The 20,902-nt window shown below is 42.5% G+C and overlaps 1 protein-coding gene across 6 annotated transcripts; it reads left to right on the top strand.

Moving 5' to 3' along the window:
• The first annotated feature begins 3,838 nt into the window (after positions 1-3,838).
• Positions 3,839-20,444, top strand: SLC25A15 (solute carrier family 25 member 15). 6 transcript variants are annotated; one of them, XM_074815786.1, is made up of 9 exons: positions 3,839-3,856; positions 4,751-4,864; positions 6,259-6,344; positions 6,654-6,781; positions 10,633-10,891; positions 15,424-15,561; positions 15,883-16,052; positions 17,073-17,231; positions 18,152-20,444. In XM_074815786.1, exons 4-9 carry the CDS (start codon positions 6,727-6,729, stop codon positions 18,274-18,276), a joined length of 906 nt encoding a protein of 301 aa, XP_074671887.1. In that variant the 5' UTR covers positions 3,839-3,856; positions 4,751-4,864; positions 6,259-6,344; positions 6,654-6,726; the 3' UTR covers positions 18,277-20,444. The 6 variants fall into 6 exon arrangements, with proteins under 6 accessions (XP_074671887.1, XP_074671889.1, XP_074671890.1 ...); XM_074815788.1 differs by lacking the exon at positions 3,839-3,856 and adding an exon at positions 4,003-4,109 and having other exon boundaries at positions 20,194-20,444; XM_074815784.1 differs by lacking the exon at positions 3,839-3,856 and adding an exon at positions 4,005-4,109.
• The last annotated feature ends 458 nt before the right edge of the window (positions 20,445-20,902 follow it).

The raw sequence follows: 20,902 nt of genomic DNA, 5'->3' as shown, positions 1-20,902 counted from the left end.
ATATTTCCCACACACAGATCTTTTAACATAGGTAACTTCACTAACAAATGCCTTTTACTCCTAAAAATCCACTCTTTTGTATCACAACCCCCTTCCCTGTAAACTGCTGCCTGTAAGTATCCTGTTGCCCTAGCTGAGGCAATGTATCAGAAAAATTCCCAGAGTTTGGTTGATATTCAGTAACTAACTCTCCGTAACTCCATTGTATGCCTGAACAATCACTCATTAGAAAAACAGATAGAAGTCTTACAAACATGTCCGAGAAACATACCATTTTCAGCTCTGCATGTTGGTCTTCCGGGTTACTCTTTTTACTACCCTTACAAGATTTTAAGGGCAAGCATTTGCTAATAAACAGGCAGAAAAGGCTCATGGTGCACCATAACTCCATAGCAACTGGTAGTTATCAAGAATATTAAGCAAACTAAGAAAAATTATTTATTGTACAGTCAAAGTATAGAAAACAGAACCTGGAAGTATAATTCTTACACTGCAAAGAAACATTCCTCCAAAGACCTATCTCTGGTTTACTCTGCTGTAAATCAGACCATATCAACGCAATACTTGAGCACAGCTGAATGCCTCTGATGTTTTCACTCCTGTTGGAATCAGTAGTCACAACAACGTTTGTGAAATCATATCTGCTCCAAATTATTTTGGTGGTCTTCAGCTGTCTTTTCACACAGCAATGCATCCTGTGCTGCCTGGCTGCACCATTTACCTGCATGTTCTCCATTGTTTTAGAGTCACAGTGAAGAAATACTAAGAGATAAAATGGCGGCTGCAGGTAGTCCCCTCCCTCTCAGAATGATCCCTATAGTAAGAACATGAACTTTTTTTTTTTTCTCTCAGACTTGCACTATCCCTCATCCCTGTGCTTCCAGATAGATTTGTAGTAACGTCTTCAATCTCCATGCTCGCTAGGAAGACACCACAGTCCAGGAAGTTCTGGAATTCCCAAGGTGGTGGGACCATCTATGCTAGTAATTAATTTGGTGCAACAGAAACAAACCAGCACACTGAAATGTCTAGTGCTGAGGTTCCTCACCTGTGACTTGGAGAGTCTCGTTTGCATTAGGTTAGAGCCAAACATCCTTCTGAAACATGTAGTTCAAAGTTGTCCCCCAAACCTTCACTTCATTGAGTGCAGCCTACTCTGGAAAGGCCAACACTGTCCTCTCACTTGCAGTTGACAGTAGTACATCAGTACCCAAATCACTATCACCCATGCAAGGCCTTACATGCAGAAGCCATCTTACTTTTCCTCCATGTACAACCCCCATGTGGTACCGTACTGCTTGACCCACCTCTCCAAACAGTCTGGACAACATCTACTGCAAGGTGCTAGATGAGTTTTGATGGTCTTGTTTCTGCATCTCTGGCTGCTGCTATTCTGAGATGATACTTGCGAAGAACTGATGTTCGTCCTCCTGGCCAATGAGGATTTCCCTAAGAATTAGGAAAGGCAAACCGGCTTTCAGGGAGCAAACAGTTTGCCTGTGGTTGGCTGGAGATGGTGGGTTCAGAAGATAGACTTGGACTGCTGGTATCCCACAGGAGGGAAAGGAATGCATGTTGCAAGGAAACCCTTTCCTCTCCTGCCTCAGACAAGTTTCCATGGCATCCCGCTACCAGTTTTTCAGCTCCCAGAAGTTACCCATCTCTCCGGTGCCAAAACATGTGGCTCAAGAAGGTTTGTGCCCCTCCTGTCACACAGTGGGCCATCACATCCCAAAGCCAATCACCCATACCCCAAGCCAGACCCCATCAGTCCCAGAAAGCGCTTCCGTGTTCCTGCACAGCACTTGCAAACCAAGCTCTCTGCACACGTGTTCCATTTCTGTCCTGCCTAAATCCTTTGAAGGGAAGCCTGAAGTTAAGCTCCAAACAAATTGTCCATTAGGACCTCCATGTCAGCATGGTGCAGGAGCGAAATGTACAGTTTGGCTTAGTAGACATGGGTGCAGGTAGCAGAAATAGCCATGTGGTGGCAATATGCTCATTGTAGTGCTGCATTTCACGGCTATAAAATCTCCCAGACAACATTTCAAGTACTCTCACCATCTCCATCTTTTGTACAGGGTTCAAACAAGAGCAGATCAGGCCTGGTGGTCTGCCCGAGGAACATGGTTATGAAGAAGCATCCTGAAATACTCAAGGCCTGATGTTTCAGCTGGCAAATGGCAACGGCAGGCAGCACGCGGTTTAATGGCACATTAGTCTCAAGCTTCACCCCATTAGGGGTTAGATGTTTTCCACCAACTGGATCTTCCAACAGTGCTGCAGTCCTGCTAAAAAAGAAGTCAGCACACAGGTCAAAATTCTTTGTGACTATATGGTAATCTCTAAGTATTTCAGGTCATTTGAGATGCACAACTAACTCACAATCACTTAACTGGTTACCACAGACTCAGCAATTACTTCTACATTAAAGCAGTAATTTACAATTTGATGTATTGTTTCTAAAACTATTTATAACCTGACCTGCTCTTCCTTAACAATTGCTATATTTTGAAGAATAGCCCCAAACCATTTAAAAGGAATGTTTCAAGGAAATAACCATATAGAAAAATCATATCAGAACCCTATACTTAATTAATAGTGACAGGGGGAAATGTACATTTAACTTTCTGGTATTTATAATGCTTTTTTCCTTGGTTTGGGCTTTGAAAGTAAGAGCCATCAGTTTTATTTGGAGAAAAACACCATGGATCTAAGCTCAAATATGTAGGTCTGTGTGTCTTAATCCACACAAACACATGTGCAGCTCAGCAGGGATTGCAGGTGTACGGCACCTCCCAACACTGCCTGGTCTGTCAAGACTATCTTGGGTGTTACTAATCACTGATATACATTATAGCTACTGCTCATTTAAAACCTTCCCACAGGCTGTACAGTGTTCTACTGCTTTCAAATAGGCATTGCTTCCGATGAGCCTTATTGCAAGCACTTCAGTTAATTGCTAATCAAAATAAAAAGAAAAAAAAAGTTTTGTGCAGTTTCAGCTGAAGAAAGTGGTATTAGCCCTCATGACAGTGGTTTAAGCCATTATATGCCACTTCATATTCCCAAAAAGGAGCACAAAGATCAGCAAGTGATTTCTCAGCTTGGGAGAAGTCACTTGTTGATCTGCAGCAAATTGCTTATGAATCTGTCCATGTCCAGTTTAATGTGCTATGGGCCACTGTTGAGTATGCATCAGTAAAGCTAGAGGTTTTAGCAGAAGTCAGAACAGGAACAACTTTTTTATTTGTATCTCCACAATTATTTGACTATTCAATCCAGCTAAAGCAGCAGAAGAAAACACTTTATTTTAGTCAGTATGCAAGATATCAGGTATATCTTTATAACTTTAGACAGAAGATTGTAGAATGCTGTATATTGATTTTTTAAGTATAAGATAGCTACAGACTTGTATGGCTTAGTCCTCTGATTAACATGTATGTTAAACTTAATGGGGATTTTTGTGTTTTGGGAAAGAGGGAAATTTTTGGTTTACGTAACTGCGATTCAGTCACATAGTACAAAAAAAAAAAAAAAAAAAAGCCACAGGTAAATTTTCCCTCTCCTCCATTGCTCGAATAACATTTTAAAAATTTGTCAAATACTTCAAAATAGCAGGAGGCAAAAAAAACCAACCATCTAGACAGACTGCGGCTGATGGACGAGCGCCTGTCTCGGGAATTGCGGCAGTTCTGCTGGGGTTCCCCTGTACGCACAAAATGTTATTTCAGGGTACTTAATTCCTAAATAAATCCTTCTTTAAAAACAAAAAAACACCCACCCAACCAAAACATAAAAGGGATTGTGGGCCGCAGGGTTTCGGAAGGGGCCGGAACAGGCGGTGCTGCGACCGGTACTTGTGGGGACCCCAAAACCCTGTCCCCGCCGCCCTCCCCGTAGCCACGCCGGCCGCCGGGCGTTTCCCCGCTGCCCGGAACCGCCTCCCACCGCCGGGGGCACGGCAGGCTCGGCCCGGCCCGGCCCCGACGCCCGCCCACCGCCTCCCCGGCCCGCGTGTTCCCCAGGGCCGCGGGGGGCCGCGCTGCCTCCCTCGGCCGCCTATATAGGGGCAGCGGCGGCGGCGCTGCCCGCCCGAGCGGGCGGCGGTGAGTGGCAGCGCCAGGCGGGCCGGGCCGGGGGTGGCTCGGTGCGGCGGGGTCCCCGGGCGGGAGCCGGGCTGCCCCGCGGCCTGCGGGCCTGGGGTGCGCCGCGGCCTCGGGGCTCAGCGGTGCGCGGCCCCCCGGGAATCGTCGCTCTGCGCGCAGCCGCCCGGGAGACGCGTTGGGCCGGGGTGCGGCGGGTGTGCGGGGTCCGGCGGCCTCCTGCCCCGGCAGGCCTCTGCCATCTCCCCGCGCCGCCCCGCCGAAGGCCGGCCGGCGCTTTCCCGCTCAGAAGCGGTGGGTGTTGTGGGAGCGGGGGGTTCGCGGCCGGCGCCCGGCTGCCCTGAGGAGACCTGCCCTTCGGCTTTGCCCGCCCTGGAGCTGGCGCTCTGGCCGGTACCGAAGAGAGTCGGTCTGCAGCGGCCGGGAGCACGTGTGGCAGCCTGGCCGCTGCCCGGCGGCTGCTGCGGCGCCGGCCTGCCCCGGCCTCGGGCAGCGGCCTGGCGGGCTGTCCCCGGGAGCAGCACTACTTTTTGGGGTTATCCACCTGGTGTTTGGGGGGTGCATCACCAGAGAATAACGTCAGGGGCTGCGGGTGGAGGACCCTGCGCGGCCTGTTACGCTAACTAATGCTTCTGTGTTTCCAGGTTGGAGGCTTGGATTCGCCTGGGAAGTAACAGCGGTTGTTGCCTCATTATACCTACGAGCAGTTTTTAAATCTGCTAGTGTTATTGCATACAGGAAAAAAAATAGCAGAGAAGGTATGTACGTATATACTACTGGTGTAGTTTTGACTAAGTCTTAAATCTTGTGAAAGTGGTAATGTACTTTTATGGGTCAGGAAACTAAACTTCTTTGGCTCTCAAAACTTCCATGTTTTTATAGGCATCTCTGTTTTTCCTTCTGCTGCCAAGCGTTCAGTGGGTATCTGTGGGTGATTTGGCATGTGCTCCCGTTGGGGACTGGCACAAGTTGATAAGCACTGAGCATGATGCAAGCAGTGTACATTTCACTGAATGCAGGCAATTGTTGCTCTCTAGTAATTCCCTTCATTCAGAGGCTGTCTCGCTGATCTGTTGTTCTTGTTTCTTCCTCTAAATGAGAAGCAAAAGTGCGGAGTGCTGCGTGACCGCTAATGAGGTATATAGGATAATGAAATGTAACTTGGTCTTGCAGCTTCTGTTTTGAGACAACAGTATACTATGCTGTCAGTGGTGAAACAGTTCCAATCTGTAACCACAATTCAGAAATAGCATGTATTAGTGCCATTTATTATAAGAGAAGTGACACATTTTTTTAAAAACTATTACATTCAGATTCATGCAACTCATCTTAAACAGATTGGACATGTGAAGTTACTGAGTGACAGCATTTGGCCTACTGGGAGCTTATTTTAAGCTTCAGCAATAATCTGTTTAGAGATAGGCTTTCTTAAAGCCTTAACTGTATGCGGGTGTGTGTACTTGTAAAAGTTGTACAAAGGATGTGGTTCATACAGTGTGTTTTTTAAATTATTCTTTCAATGTAGCCTATTGGAAATTGTGTTTCCCATAAATACTACTCCAGAATGTATTTTGGGAGGCAACAGGCTTCAAAAGAAGCACCACAGTAGGTAAAAGAGTGAAAAATGTTCTGTTTACTGATATACTGTCCTTGAAGCCAGGCTTAAGAGTCAATGAGGGTATGATTCATGTGTGTATTTGTGTGATTTTTAAGACTCGTGCAACTCTTTTGACAGCACCACCAGCTAAGTGTCTCGCTCAGCAACATGGCTCTGAAACAGTGGGAGCTCTTTGGCTCAATGATTTTACTCCAGATAAGCAATCTTCTTTTAACTGCTTGCCCAGTGAAAGTACCTTGCTGCAAACTTGAGAACTGAATTAATTTGAATGTTTGAGGGTGTCGCCTTTGTATTTCTGCTTTCCAGCTGCCTTCCTGAGAGATGAGGTGTAATTCTTATTTATAGTATGCTGGTGTGGGGGGAACTTGTGCTGGGAACCTGACAGCTAGATACAATTCTAGGTGTTCATTCCCTTTCTACTCATATCTTCTGAGAGCCATGGAGAAATAACTAATGTGCCTGGATCATCATGAATGCAGTTTTCTTAGCTGCTGCTCACCATGAGGAGAGCAATTCTCTTGTTTTGCTTTATAGGTGGGGAGCTGAGATGGGGGGGAAATATTCCTGCCAGCTAGCCTTAGACCCCTGATGGAGACTGTGCTTCTATAATCGATAAAAAGGTAATGCTCATCGCTTTTCCCTGGGGGTACTCTTTGCTTTCATTTGAGAGATCCATGGACACTAGAAACTGGAAAGCCCAAGTAATCTGAAGCTAGACAGTGATACTCCAGAGGACTTGCCTAATGCAGCAAAACTAGTCAGTCAAAATACAAATATGCTAGATCTCAGTCTTGGGGACAAGCATTTTCTGTTTGTAAATGGTTTAGAACAGGGTAAATGGAAGAGTGGAAGTGAAAGCAATCTTGTGATGCTTTTGACTGTCAGTTACTGTTGTAAATTGTGTATGCTTCATTTTTCTCTTCTCTTAGGAGACAAGTGTCTCCACACCTGCCAGGAAACAGGAGACTTCACTCTGAAGTAACTGATAAACAAGTGTGAAGCATGAGGATCAACTCAGCTATTCAGGCTGCTATTGACCTCACAGCAGGAGCTGCAGGTAAGGCTAGAGAACTTAATTGCACAAAACTTCTGAGGGACAGAATAATAATGCCTTTGAGCATTAATAATTTGAGCAATAATAATTAATACCTTTGAGAAATGTAAAAGCAGTTTCCCATTGCTATAAAAAGCCTTGCCTTCTGTGTTTTAAGGACGTGGAGGTGAAGCAGCTGACCTCAGCTAGTGTTGTAACTGCATCACTATCACTCTTCCCTGGTGAAACCCCTGCCACACAGTGAAGGTGTAACCCTTATTCCAGACTAATATTTTTCCAGAAGGAGATTTAAGTTTCAGTGTTAGTTCTCATGCTTACATGAGTTTAAGAATTGGTCACAAGTAGAGTTTTGGAATGAACCTAAACAGTGTGTTGAGTGGTTGAGGTGCTGCTTTTGTCACAGGAACCCTCTCTAATTGAAACAGGCAAGAGGCTATCTGAAGGGTTATTAGCTCAAACAACATCCTGATGTGAATCTTTAGAAGCTAGGAAGCTTAGTAGTGGGACTGATGATGAATTCATTCAACTAACTTCCAGTTCAGTCTAGTCTGTGCTGTAAAGTTTTGCTGAACCAGTTGTGACAGTCACAAATGTGGAAACAGTTGCATTGTTTCACTAACATTACCATGTTGGTAATGTCCGTGGCTGAGAGGTGAATTGGTTTTTAACTCTGCCAGAGAAAAGGGGTCTTTTTGACATTTCTAAGCTGGCAATGTTTATACAGAAAAGGTGGAAGGAAAGATTTGTCTAATGTACTGTTGTAAGCAGTTTAAACAATTTCATGGTTCTTTTCCCAAACAATAGCTATTGCAGTTGGTCGGTCCTTTTATGATGGTATTAATGCTGTGAGTATCATGGCATTAATGGTGTTAAGTGCAATTCAAGGGTAGTTATTTGAGGTCATTTGTCAGACTGGAGTTAACCTTAGTGCAGTGAGAAATCAAGGGGTGACAGATAACATGAGTCCAGTGTGGCACCTTCATAAAGCATTCCATCTACCCCACATTTTGCCCAGGTAATACCTGCTTTGTTAGCCTTTGCAAAAATATGTTAATTGACTAGACAATTCTCTCTTTCCCTGCAAGTGAAGTGTTTCTGCTATTTGCTCTTATTCCTTCATTGCCTTAGAAAAAATATGCTTCTCTTAGTCTGTTCATTCTCCTTGTTTTTTTTGGATCCTCAGTAAATCGTGGCTATTATCTGCTCTATTTCCCAAAGTAGTAACTTAATATCTGTGCAGTTCTTGATGGTTTTGCAGGTGTTCCCAGGTGCTTAAATGGGAGGTGTGACTGCTTTCCTTCCTGGTACTTCAGCTGAGGAATGGTTAACATCCAGGGCAGTGGAGCACTCTGGCTTAGGAAGCTGTCTTTCTGAGTTGAAGCCTGAGTTGAAGCTCTTGGTGACTACAAGAGCTGGAAACTAGCATCAGCTTAGAAAACCATTTCTTGGTGATACTAGGGCATGCACTTGAGGTTTCCCTGGTTTTGGCAGTATTGCTTAGAGGATCTTGGAGCTAATTATGCTGTTTTCTTCTCTGGTATAGTTCTCCTTCCTTTAGATAAGATGAAGGAAGTCAGACCTCTTTCGTCATGACTTCAGTAATCCTAAATCATTGTTCTTTTTCTTTGCTACTTTTCTTGTAATAGATAGTTTTAATGTTACTCTAGTATTTATTTTCCATATTCTTTCCACATACTTGTTTTGTGTTGCCTGTGTTCATTAGTAGTGCTCATTTCTGTGTTACATATGTGTCTGCACCCTTTAGAAAAGTGTATTTAGGCAAACAGCTAGTTCCTCCAGTAAATGCATAACCTGGTTTTACCTTTCTCTCCAGATACAGTCTTGACTAGCTGATAAGTAATGGCATACTGGGACAAGTAAGTTCTGAACAATAATAAATAAGCCCTTCAGCTGCCTGTGGGTCATAGTCCTTTGCCTAGGATCTGAGCAACCTCTGATCACTTCTCTGATTAAGTAGGACTCTTTTCGCCACAGTTCCCATGTCATTATTATGACCACATTTGTCTAAACATTCAAGCAGGGTTGACTTTTTGTTTTTTCTGGTTTGTTTTGGTTTTGTGGTTTTGGGGTTTTTTTACACTCTACTGCTGGCTGGAAGAATTATGTTTTCTTTAATGTTTTAGATACTGTGACTCTTGGTCTTTACCTTGAAGCTTACAAAGTTCATTGCTGTAGTTTACTGGGCTTCTTGTGCTACCTCCAATGACAGTGTAAGGAGAGCCCTTTCTCTTTTTGGAACAGGTGTTCACAGTCAGCTCCCAATTTTTTAGTTCTGCATTCCCAAGACCACTTCTGGTTTTCTTGGGCTTCTTCCAACAGCCATTATTTTACTACACATGGATGTTTTAGGTCTGCCTTTACACAGGAACCTAGCATTTGTCCTCTAGATTAATATCTACCTGACTTGCCTGCAGGTAGCATTGGCTGAGCCTTTCCAGCTCTGCTTCTCATCTGAGGCTGACATGGAGTTACTGGTCAGAGCCAGCTACTTCTCTGCTTGGTTATTCCTCACAGAGCAAGAAGCTCTTCATGTTTCCTTGCATGATTTGCTCTGAAGCTTTTAATGAGGTTTTATGGCAGCTAGATCTTTAGTTCCTCTTAAAGTCCTGAAGTACCTCTTTGCAGAGCAGCAACAATGTAACATGAGTAGAATTGATTGAAAATAGGCCTGGTTAAACAAACACTTGCTTACTCTTCTTCTTCCCATTAGAAGAAAAATAACTAATCTTAATTGGATTCACACATTTGCTTCTATTTCAGTTTCTTTACCTTATCTGCATTTACAGATAATTACTTCTGTTTCATAGCTGAAAAAAACATCTTGTTAACTTGTCCTCTTTACAGTATATGCATGTCAGCTGTGCTTTAAAGCACAGCTTTAAATGTCAGCTAAACATTTGAAGATCAGCTTCCATTTTAGGATAGTTCTTCTTTCTTGCTAAAAAAGCAAAATCATAAAGTCTATATAAGGTACACCTATCATATGCTTCGTGTTAGTTATTGGCTTCTAATAGATTGCTGTCAGTGTACATTGTTATTTCTTACTGAAAAAGTGTAATGTTAGCTCTTTCTGCAGACTACTGAATTGAGTTAGTTCATGTGAAAGAACACTGCACTGAGGGAGAAGTGGTTACTGGTATTGATTGAAATATCTCACAAGTTTTCAGGGTATTGACCTTGCAGTTCAGTTTGGAAAAGATAACAGGTTGAGAAACTTTGCCCTTTTGCCCTTTTTCAGCTTATACTGGACACTTTCTTCTAGTATGTAGGAATAAATGCACATAAGAATCATCTGGAGTTTTGAAGTAAAGGGATTGAGTCTTTGGTTATCAATTTGTCTCATCAGTCTCAGCAGTGTTCCTCTTGTCCCGGAGGAGTCTTTGTCTCACTTGATTCAAAATCTTTCAAGTTTTTGTTATTGGAATGTAAAATCGGATGTCTTCTGAACCACTGCATTAATGAACAAGGGAAAATGTTGCTTAACTCATTAACACAGGTGACTTGATTTCAGAACAATACCTCTAATTCAGTAACTGCTTATGTAGGTGAATCAATTCATTTAGATGCTCACTTTTAGTAAGGCAAAGAAATGTTTAATGAGACTTAGGCTATTACTGCTTTTATGCATGGTTTTCTCTTTCTTCAGGTAACTAAATTCACCACTGATAATTGATGCCATTGTGCTGAAATCAGTGCACTTGTCTTTTCCTGTGGAGAATTAATTAATCGTTGCTTTCTGTGTGATTTTTTTTTTTCCTAATAGTGCTGTGTGTGTATAGATGTTTCAGTTGTGATAACCTTCATCCACCCTCTTAACTTCCATGCCTGTTTAGGTGGGACAGCATGTGTGCTGACTGGCCAGCCCTTTGACACTGCAAAGGTGAAGATGCAGACATTCCCCAACATGTACAAAGGAATTGTAGACTGTTTTGTGAAAACCTACAAGCAAGTGGGGTTTCAAGGCTTCTACAAGGGAACTACACCAGCGCTTGTAGCCAACATTGCAGAGAACTCCGTTCTGTTCATGTGCTATGGATTTTGCCAACAAATTGTGAGAAGAATTGTTGGAGTAGACAGGAAAACAAAGCTCAGGTTAGTTATAGAAATCCATTTTTTAAAATAAATAAAAACTATGCAACTGCTATTTGCAAGTACTGTATTGTCAGAGCATAACTGATGTCCTAGTCCTCCTCTGCCAGTATGCATTGTAGTAAGTTTTGGAATATAGACCTTTGTGCTAGGATATGGTGTCTTAACAGAGCCATCTACTTGTTGCTGTAGTTGGCTGGTTTAGATAATCGCAACTTAACTGGAATATTCAAGACCTGGAATATTTTTACTAAACAGACTGAGCATTGCAATACCTGAAAGTTAGTATTCCCTTGACCTTTAGGTGGTTCTGATTTTGCAGGGGAGGTAGTGGTTCTTACAGGGAGGCATACTAAGGTGAAAAGAAACTTTTCTAATATTGCCTTGCTTTTAAAAATCTAAGTTTCAAAAGCTGGAATGTAATGATGGTTAGATCAAAGGTCTAATTTTGCAGTGTGTTGTCTGCAGCACTGGCAATAAGTGGCTGCCTAAAGAGAGAAAAGAGAAGGAAGTGTTTAATACTTACTGCGAGTCTTCTGCCCTACTTGTGTTCTTAGTTCAGAGGATTTCTTGATCCTTGTGTGATCCAGTCAGTGACTATGGATCTCTTTTGAAACACTTGTCCTGTCTCTTCTTGAATTCTTGTAAGTTCCTTGCATCTGCAGTACACTTTGGCAGGGAGTTCTGCAGGTGGTAGTCATTAATTCTGTAACTGGAAGAGGCAGCTGATCCTTACCCACTGTCTCCATGCTACCTGGGATTTTATAGATTTCTGTCCATTGCTCCATGCCCCTTTTCCCCACCCCTTCCTGGATGGAAGGATCCCATCCCTCCTAGTCAGTGAGCACTCTGAAGCTGTTCCTTTAGCTGTCCTCGCTGTCTTTCTCAAACTCTTGTAATCCTGATGTACCTGGATTTTTAGCTTATGAGACCAGAGCTGTGCAGAGTATTCAGGGTGTGAACAAGTCCTGGATTTATGCACTGGCATAATGATCATAATCTTTTTCTAGCTAGGATGGCTTTTCTCCAGGGGCATCACTTTAGAGCTGTCAGTGGTTCAGCAGTCTCCATGTGCCTTACTGTTACACATTTCTCAAGGTATGTCTTCTGTACAGCACTGAAAGTAGCTGCACCTTCTCCATCCTTGTGCTGCCCCACAGTGGAAAAGATTTCTTATACTGTCCTAACTCCATTCAGAGTGATGCAAGGTTAACCACATTCAGCTTTTTATTAATAACTTTGTTCTGCCTCTGTCACGTCTGTCTCCAAATGAAAGTAGCGGGGAAGGCCATGAATCTGCATTTGAGATCTTTGACATGACATAGGTAGCTACCTAAGTGCAAGACAAGTATCTAAAAGTGGCATTAAGTGAGGTGTTCTCCTGTCACATGTTAAGATGTTGTATCTTAAGCCTGAGGCCTGCTATGAGGGAATATGAAGTGATGAAGAGATAAATTATATTAATTGTTCTCTACTTGCATTCTCTTTCACTGTTTCTGACAGTTGAAATACCTCAGCTGAGACAGTCATTTCCACTTTTTTTTTATTGCTTTCTTAGATCAGGGAGTTTCTTCTTGCTCAGCTTACAGACCTCTTATCTTTTCCTACCCACTCAAATGTTAGGAGATAGGCCTACCAACGGCATGATTTGCTGCTTAACCATCTTTTGTGACCCTCCTGGGAGGTAGACTACAGACTTGCAGAGGTCCTGGGATCATCTCTTCAAGATTGAGACAGCATGTTTACAGCATATGTAGGGGAGGTAGTGCAGGAAACTTTCAAACAGTATAGACATAGGTGTACTATTCCACATTTTTGGAGTAGGATACAGAATGGGAATGTAATTTGAATATGTAGCAATAGCAAGTGCCTCTGACATCTGACCTTTCTTTCCTTGGTCAGGTAAATGGGTACTTTTCAGACCCAGGATGGCTGTTTAATACATTGTTGATTGAAGAACAAATAGTGTGACTGCATGACTGTGCTAGGGTAAAACACTAAAGGATTTAAATTTACTTAGAAGATTTCTCCCTTGATGCTGCTTCCTTGATCTCTTATTCTGGATCATTGTGGGGGCATCTTATGAGGTGCATGTATGAGAGAATTGACATGGTCTGCAGTGGTGCCCTGAATACATGAGGTCTGTCCAGGATGTCTCCAACCATTCTTATTGTGGAAGAGTCAAGAAGCCTTTGTGTGCTGTAGAGGAGGGAAGAAACCCTGATGAGGTGGCTAACATCTGGACATGACACATAAAGAACTATAATTATCTTCATTGCCTCTGCTGTTTAAAACCTGTCATACTATCTTAGCCCGAAGAGGAAAATGCATCAAGTCACAAACTGAGGTCAACCTGACTATTTTTCTCACCCGTATATAAGCAATGGCTTCTTACTGTTTCATTATTTTATAATGTTTGAGATTTCTCAAAACCAGCTACAATAGTTTGGTTTTGCTTTTAGTTACCTTCCCAGTCACACCTTTAAATGGCTTGGAAATAAGCTTGCCTAGGCTGCTTGTGTTCAGTGATACCCTGGTCAGTGAGTGAAGCCTTGCAAAACAGTTACAAAACAACAGTTTCTCCAGTTAAAGGAATACATGTCACTGATGCATGAGTCAAAAGGAAAACTAATGGAGAGAGAAATGCTAAATTCCATTTATCTTTTAACATCCATTTAGTCCAACCAAACTGATTTCATTCCATGCTAAAGTCTAAACTGAGACAACCAAAGGGAAAGAGAAGTGCTAAATTCCATTTGTCTAAATGCCCATTTAGTCCAACCAAACTGATTTCATTCTGTGCCAAAGTCTAAACTGAGAGAACTATTATCCTTGTTCACCTCAGTTTGACTTTCTCAATACGTGACTAGTCATCTTCAGCAGGCTATTTTCTTTGAAAAAACAAGATAAATACCTTTTATAGAAGAAGCAGCAGTGTTAAGAGTAGATGATTCTTCCTCCTGTGATGTATGATCAAAACTCTCCCATCCAGAAAAATTACTGAATTAGGCATTTTGAGTTGAGAGGGAACCTGAACAGCATTCAAGGCTTATCACTTCTGCAGTGAGGTTCGCTATATTAAAGACCAAAGCCTAAACAGCGGGTCCAGTTGAATTTTTGTATGCAAAATTAAACATCAATGGGCAAAAGTAGAAAGTATCTGAATTATGGCTAAATCTAATGCTTTACGTACATATGTCAGAATTCTTTTTGTCTGATAGCATCATTTTTTTCTTTCTCCTGAAGGAGGAAGGATCCTGTGCATAGTGCATAGTTAGAAGGCACCTCTTCCATGTCGTCTTATCCTGATTCTTCAATGTGTAACCCTATTGCCTTGCTGTAGCTCATAGCTGCTTAACTGTAGGGCTCAGCCACATACTGTTTTTAACTCTGCCTTGCTCTGTCTCGAGCTTCAGAGGGTTACACTTCAGATCCCTGTTATGCCAGGCTTTGTGTGCTGCAAGAGGATTGTGCAGTCAATGTTGCCAGTTCTTACCGCATATTATGTGGTCGCTGCTCCGTAGGCAGCTACTGACTTCTTCCACTTTGACCGTTCTGAATGTCACGAGCTTTGCTTCATGTCACAAACTCAGTTCTGTGATGCTTCTGCAAGGTGAAAAGTTGTAGCTTTAATCTCTAATACTATAGATGTTTGCCCTGTGCCCAGTAGTTTTATACATCTGTGTATGGAAAGAATTTCTGTGCAGCAGTGAGGGCGGTCTCAGCTGTGCTGACTCCCCAGGTTCTGCAAGAAGGGAGAAGCTCCACTTTTTCTGTGCTGTTGTGTAGCACCTGTGCAACACACCAGTGTCTGTAGGAACCTGTTTAAAGTGTATATCATCCTGGAGTACCAGCCTTTTGAGTCCTAGCAGTTTAGCAGCCCAGACTTTGCGACATGTGTAAAATAACCGCAAAGTAAGCCCCAGTTTTGGAATACTGTGAGTCCATGCAGACTATAGTGCTGTCTTGTTCAGTGGTGTTTGTCTGCACTGTCTCTGATACACATGGCTGCATTCATTGCAGTACATCCATAGAAAGATTATAGTGGTCCATTGTGTCTTGCTTTCAGATTTCTAGCATCTTCCGCTGAAAACGGGTATTAATACTGGTAAGGTGAATTTGAAAACACTGACATCTGTATGAGGTGATGATTGCTCCTGTTCTGAGGAAGTAACTAGTACCCAGAAGTTGCCCAGTAAAAATACTCTATGGAAATCTTTATCAAGTCTTCTCCTTCTTGGCTTTTATAGTGTTTATTCTGCTGCAATCACTAAAGTATGGCAAAAAAGGTAAAGGTTGCAATATATCTTTTTGGGTGTCAAAAGGATGTATTTGAGTTGTATATGAAGATGGGATGAGTCAGGTTTCTTATCTCCCTAGATCAAGTGCCCTTTTCCCTTGAGACTTTTTCCCCCAAGACTGTGTCAGGTTTTTCTTGGTGAGATTTACAGGTTCAGGAAGCTGATTGCTGGTGCAGTGGCTCCACTGCACTGAAGGTCAGTGCCCAAATACCTTCTGCAGTTTCTCTCTTGCAGTGATCTGCAGAATGCTGCTGCAGGCTCCTTCGCCTCTGCCTTTGCCACCCTTGTCCTCTGTCCCACAGAGCTGGTGAAGTGCCGGCTGCAGGCCATGCATGAAATGCAGTTGTCAGGAAAAATAGTCCAGGGACACAAGTAAGTATACACCCTGCCCAGTATCTCTGGAACCCTTTTATGTGTATTATTTTTAATTCTGTACTGGCTTGATGTCACATTTGTAGTGCACTGTTAACCAGCAAAGAGTTGTGGCTGGGAGGGTCGGAGCCTGGAGGTCTCTGAGGCACTAGTAAAGCTGGATGCCAGTGAAGGGCTCCCAGTAGGATCTTGTTCTAAGTCTTACTTGAATTCTGTTGTCTAAACAATGGGTCTTAATTGTTGCTGCAGTTGCCTATCGTTCTGTAACCTTCTCATTATCTGGCTATTAAGCATCACTAACTGGATCAACCTCTCTCTCAGTACAGTTTGGTCGGTAGTGAAGGGTGTTATTCAAAAGGATGGTCCCCTTGGATTTTACCGAGGCCTGTCAAGCACTTTGCTGCGGGAAGTCCCAGGCTATTTCTTCTTCTTTGGAGGGTATGAACTGAGTCGGACATTCTTTGCCTCTGGGAGATCAAAAGATGAATTAGGTATGGTGCCTCTTTTTTCCTGGTGGATTTTAGCATGCTGTCATGGGGGACATAAAGGGGGGGGCACATATCTTCCCTGAAGATGTGCTAATGATTCACAGCTGTTGTAAAATACGTGTAAAATGAAGGAAACTGGACATACAAAATATGGAGGTCTGCATTTTGTGTATATATAGTAATGAATTATTGAAGTGACCACTTGCCAGTGGGGCAGGATATATTGTAAATGGAGAATAAATACAGTAAGCTAACAGTAATACTACACAACTACTTAAATATCTGACCCTACAGTGTAACACAACTCTAAACTATTTAATCAGCTCTTTAGAGTGATTTTTGAAGCTTTACAGCTTTAGCTGTATTCTCTTGAACAGTGAGCACACATTGCAGCATACGTGTGAACAGACCATTAGATGTAATTACAATGATAGTAAGAGAACACTGAGATGGGAAAGTAGAAATGAAAAAATGAGGAGATACCAGAATAAAGACAGCTTGTCTCCAGTTGAAATACTTTGTCTTGCTGGGAGTTAGGATTTTAGCTGCATGCGTTCTGGTTGCTGTTACAAAATGTTTATCGACATCTGATCTGAAACACGAAATCAGGTTGCATCATGAAAAATGACTGATCACCAACTGCATTGTACCAAGTGAATCTGTTTAGGTGATTAGTGACACTATGTTACTCTAAACCATTTCACAATTAGCCTTGGAAAGTGATTGCAAGTGTGAAAGGAGTGGAGTTAATTTAGTTAATACAGTCAAAACAGAATTCCAGGTTATACTTTTTTAGCATGGCCAATAATCTAAGAGGCACTCCTTATAACCTTTGAGCTTCTGGTTAGACTTGTGACTTCCCAGTGGCTTAAAATTAACTTAAAGGTTTGTGGGGGAGCAGGAACTGCTCTTCTGTCACAAAGAGAACACAGAAGAACCTGCTTGACTTCTGTAGATGAAATAATGTGATACTTATGTTGGTGGATATTTTGTGGTGTGTATAAAAGCTTTTCTTAACTTCAGGTCCCATTCCTTTGCTACTGAGTGGAGGTTTTGGAGGCAGCTGTCTGTGGATTGCTGTGTATCCTGTGGACTGTATCAAATCTAGAATTCAGGTTCTTTCAATGGCTGGAAAACAGACAGGCTTTATGGGAACATTTGTAACTGTTGTGAGAACTGAAGGTGAGTATGCAGCATATCAACTGAATCTGTAGGGCTACAGACTGAAATGTATACCCTCCAATACCAAAAACTGCTTAAGAAATCTAATCCACTGATAATGCGTTAGAGACAGACAGTAGCTGTTTCTAACAAATAGAAGTATCGATGCTTCATGTAGTCTGGAAAGCTTGGAATCTAGGTCTAGAAATCAAGACCTCCTGCATCTGCCATGCCTCTTGGTTTAGGCGACAATTCACTTAAAGTTAACTAAAGCTCAGTATGCATTAAAAGCAGAAAAAAGGAATGAGCTCCATTACTCATCACCAAACCTGTACATGAAAATTGAAATAACCAGTTCAGTACAGAATTTTTCTTCACCTCTAGAAGTTCATGTATGGCTGTCTGAGGGTGTTTAATAGTCCTATCTAGCCTGGCAACTTGGAGCATCTACCTCAGTGTCTCGTCTCTGGAACTGAACCAGGCCTGCACCAGGCACTTCAGAAGATGGTGTAAGAATATACATGGTGGCAGATAAGAATCCTGGCCCTGTTGCTAGGGAGGATAATAATCGGAGCAGGAGTCTGATGTGGGGCACAGCTCCAACAGAGTCCTGTTCTTTTTCTGTCCCCTTGCCAGCTGTGGTACAGCTGCTGTGAATGGTATCCTCAGGTGACCAAGGTAGTGTTCTGAAGACCCTGTCATACCTGAGATAAGTTTCTAATGTAAGCACTTAGATGGCTAAACTTATGTTAAAACTCCAGATACTTGTCTACCACTATCCAGTAACATTGTGGTTAGCAGCTACACCAGTGAGTTCAGCTCTCTGTGCATGCCCCTCTAAGCAGAAGCATTACTTCAGTATCCTTCAAAGGTAAAAGCACAGTGGTTGATGCAGATAGGCAATTTAATAAATTGCTAACTGGCTCTGATTTCATTTCCAGGTGTACTTGCCTTGTATTCTGGACTAAAGCCAACTATGATCCGTGCATTCCTGGCCAATGGGGCACTGTTTCTTGCCTATGAGTACAGCCGGAAACTTTTGATGAAACAAATAGATTCTTACTGATACCTTCTAGCAGATGGAGAACAAATGGTTGTTTAAGGATTATTTAAATAAATGATCAAAAGCCTGTAGATCACATCATGGTTTGAGCAGGGCCAAATCAGTGACCTAATTTTAGGAACTCAACTCCAGTTTAGGATTTGTAATCTTCTAAATTCAGGTGATTTTGATAGAGATGTGTACATGCTGCTTGAATTGGACCAGCAGAATTATCTTCATCTTGCAGAGTCTGCACTAGGTACATTGCATGTCATAAATGTATTTTCCTGACCTATAATGGTGCTAAAAAGACTTCATGTTGACCTGTTGGGTTTAATGTAACATGCAGCAGTAGGCTGTGTCTTGTTTAAGACAAAGCACTGTTTTAAAATCTGTGCTGTGGTGGTGAACTTTCCCAGATGTTGCTGGCAAGTGTCTGACTCAGAATAATGGCAGTCCTGTCTAATTGCTGAGTATGGCTGACTTCTACATATCCCTCATCTAGACCCCTGCCCTTCTCCAGCTCCCTTCTGCTCTGTGACTTTCCAAGGACATGGCAGGCGGTGTCTGACTTGTGTACTCTGGGCTTATAAAAATAGGAAGTGTTCACCCCTTACCTTGTACTTGTAAGACTTAGAGCCTGAGGTATGCCTGCATTTGAGATAAAAACATGTAGTTACTGGGTTTAAGGAGTCCATGCAGCATTTTATTTTCTAAATCCTTTTGAGAAGTGCTGGAGTATACTAAGCACTGCTGAATTAAGCCCTTAGTGTAAGGGAGACTGCTGGAAATTGCTGCTGGTGCTGAGCACAGAATTGTAGCTTTGCACAGGCTCCTGGTTGCGTCACCTTGATGTGAATGAGTCCATGTGCTTGAAGGACAGGAAGCTGAAGAAGAGCAGAAAGTCAGAACTGAGGTTTTAAAGACAACTGACACTGTGGTCTCCATGGTGTAACACGCACTTGGGCTGGAGTCCTGCCACTTGCTGTGTCTCTTCAGCTGAGTGGAAAAAGCTCATATGACTGGATAGTTTGTATCACCTTCAGGCCTGGAGGGCATGACTGCTTGGTCATGTTGCTTGATTAAACATGCAGTCAGTGTTACCCAAAATAATGCAGGAACACCTACTTCTAGATGCCACTTTCATTCTTGAAGTAGGATGTTCTTTTTACAAGCATCCACTGCCTTGTAAGAGGCAGCTACTGCCTATCCTGGGAGAAGGCAAAGCAGGTCTCAGCAGCACAGCGCATGACTCAGGCCTGGAGTTGGACAGAGGGACGCTGTGCTGTAAGTGACAACCTACCCTTGTGGAGGACACAAAGTACACTGACCCAGCAAAATCATGGATTAGCACGATTTGTCAGTGACTGACAGCAGTCACAGCTGGAAGAGCTTGATTTTTGCATGTTACAGCTTCCCTTTCAGATCCCAGAAACAGGAAAAAGCTTTAGGCATAGGTGAAAGCATGTCACTACCTCCTGCCTCTTGCAGTGCAGCCAGGGTACACTTAAACTGGCTCCTCCACTGCACTGAAAGGCGGTTGCTACAGTTCCACAAACTCTTCCTGTTTCCCCAGCCTTCACATGCAGTAACAACTGTTCATTCCCCTTTCATACACCCATGAGACCAGGCAGTTACAGCAGGGTGTGGCTGAAGGATCTTCACTGTCTGTTGCACCAATTTACCTTGACTGGTACACAAGGGGCAGTATTACTGTGCATTGTCAGTACTTCAAAAGGAATTTATACCAAATGTTTAAATAATCCAGGTAGGAGGGTGAGGCTTTAAGAGTTGTTAGACTTCCCCTTCTTTTCAAAGGTGTCTAGCCAAGAGAAATAGTATATTTGTACATGTTTCTAATAACTATGAAAAGTTGAGGACTGATTCCACATCAGTGGAATATTTCAATCTATTTCTTAGATTTGCTTTCATTTTTTAAAGCTCATGGTTGCAGTTTTTAATACAGAAGTTGAAGCTTCAAGAGAAGCATGATATTTTGAACTGAACCTACAGCAAGAAGCTGGTGGCTGAAATAGACACATTTGGAGAGTTTACCTCTTGAAGGTGATATAAGCAGTAATTTTTCCATTTACAGCTGCTTAAGCTATACACATGTATTGGGTTGTTCAGCTAAGAACTTAAGAATGTTGGTAGAGGAATTAATGGGAATAAAGTTTGATTTGATTAACTGAGTATCTGACTATTGTTTATGCAATAACACTTAACAGGCTTGTCCAGCTGAGGAGCAAAGAGAGGGTGGAGTTGGTGTCACCACCCTTCCAGAAGTAACAGGAAAGGCTTTTTACAATCAATGAATGTAATAAAGCCCTCAAAACTGAAGGGAAAGTGCCAGCTATAACAAGGTGCTGTGAAAGAGCTGCAGATTTTACATAATCTACTATGGAAAATAAAGTCTGTAGTTTAGCCTTTGGCCTGGTGCTTTGTTAGAACTGATTTTGTTACTAATATTAAGGTTCAACTCCACTTCCACGTCTCTAGATTGTTGAGTCCCATGATACACTAAGGGTCAGTTTCCTGCCAGAAGAATGCCATAAATTCCACATATGTAAGGGATGAGTGTCTATTACTTGAAGCCAGAGCTGCAGGGAGTTTAGGAACTATTGTTACCATCTTCTAAGCAATGGTACTT

Source organism: Strix aluco, chromosome 2 (assembly GCF_031877795.1).
Source record: "Strix aluco isolate bStrAlu1 chromosome 2, bStrAlu1.hap1, whole genome shotgun sequence".
NCBI classification, from domain to species: domain Eukaryota; kingdom Metazoa; phylum Chordata; class Aves; order Strigiformes; family Strigidae; genus Strix; species Strix aluco.
This window is presented reverse-complemented; position numbering and strand designations above follow the sequence as displayed.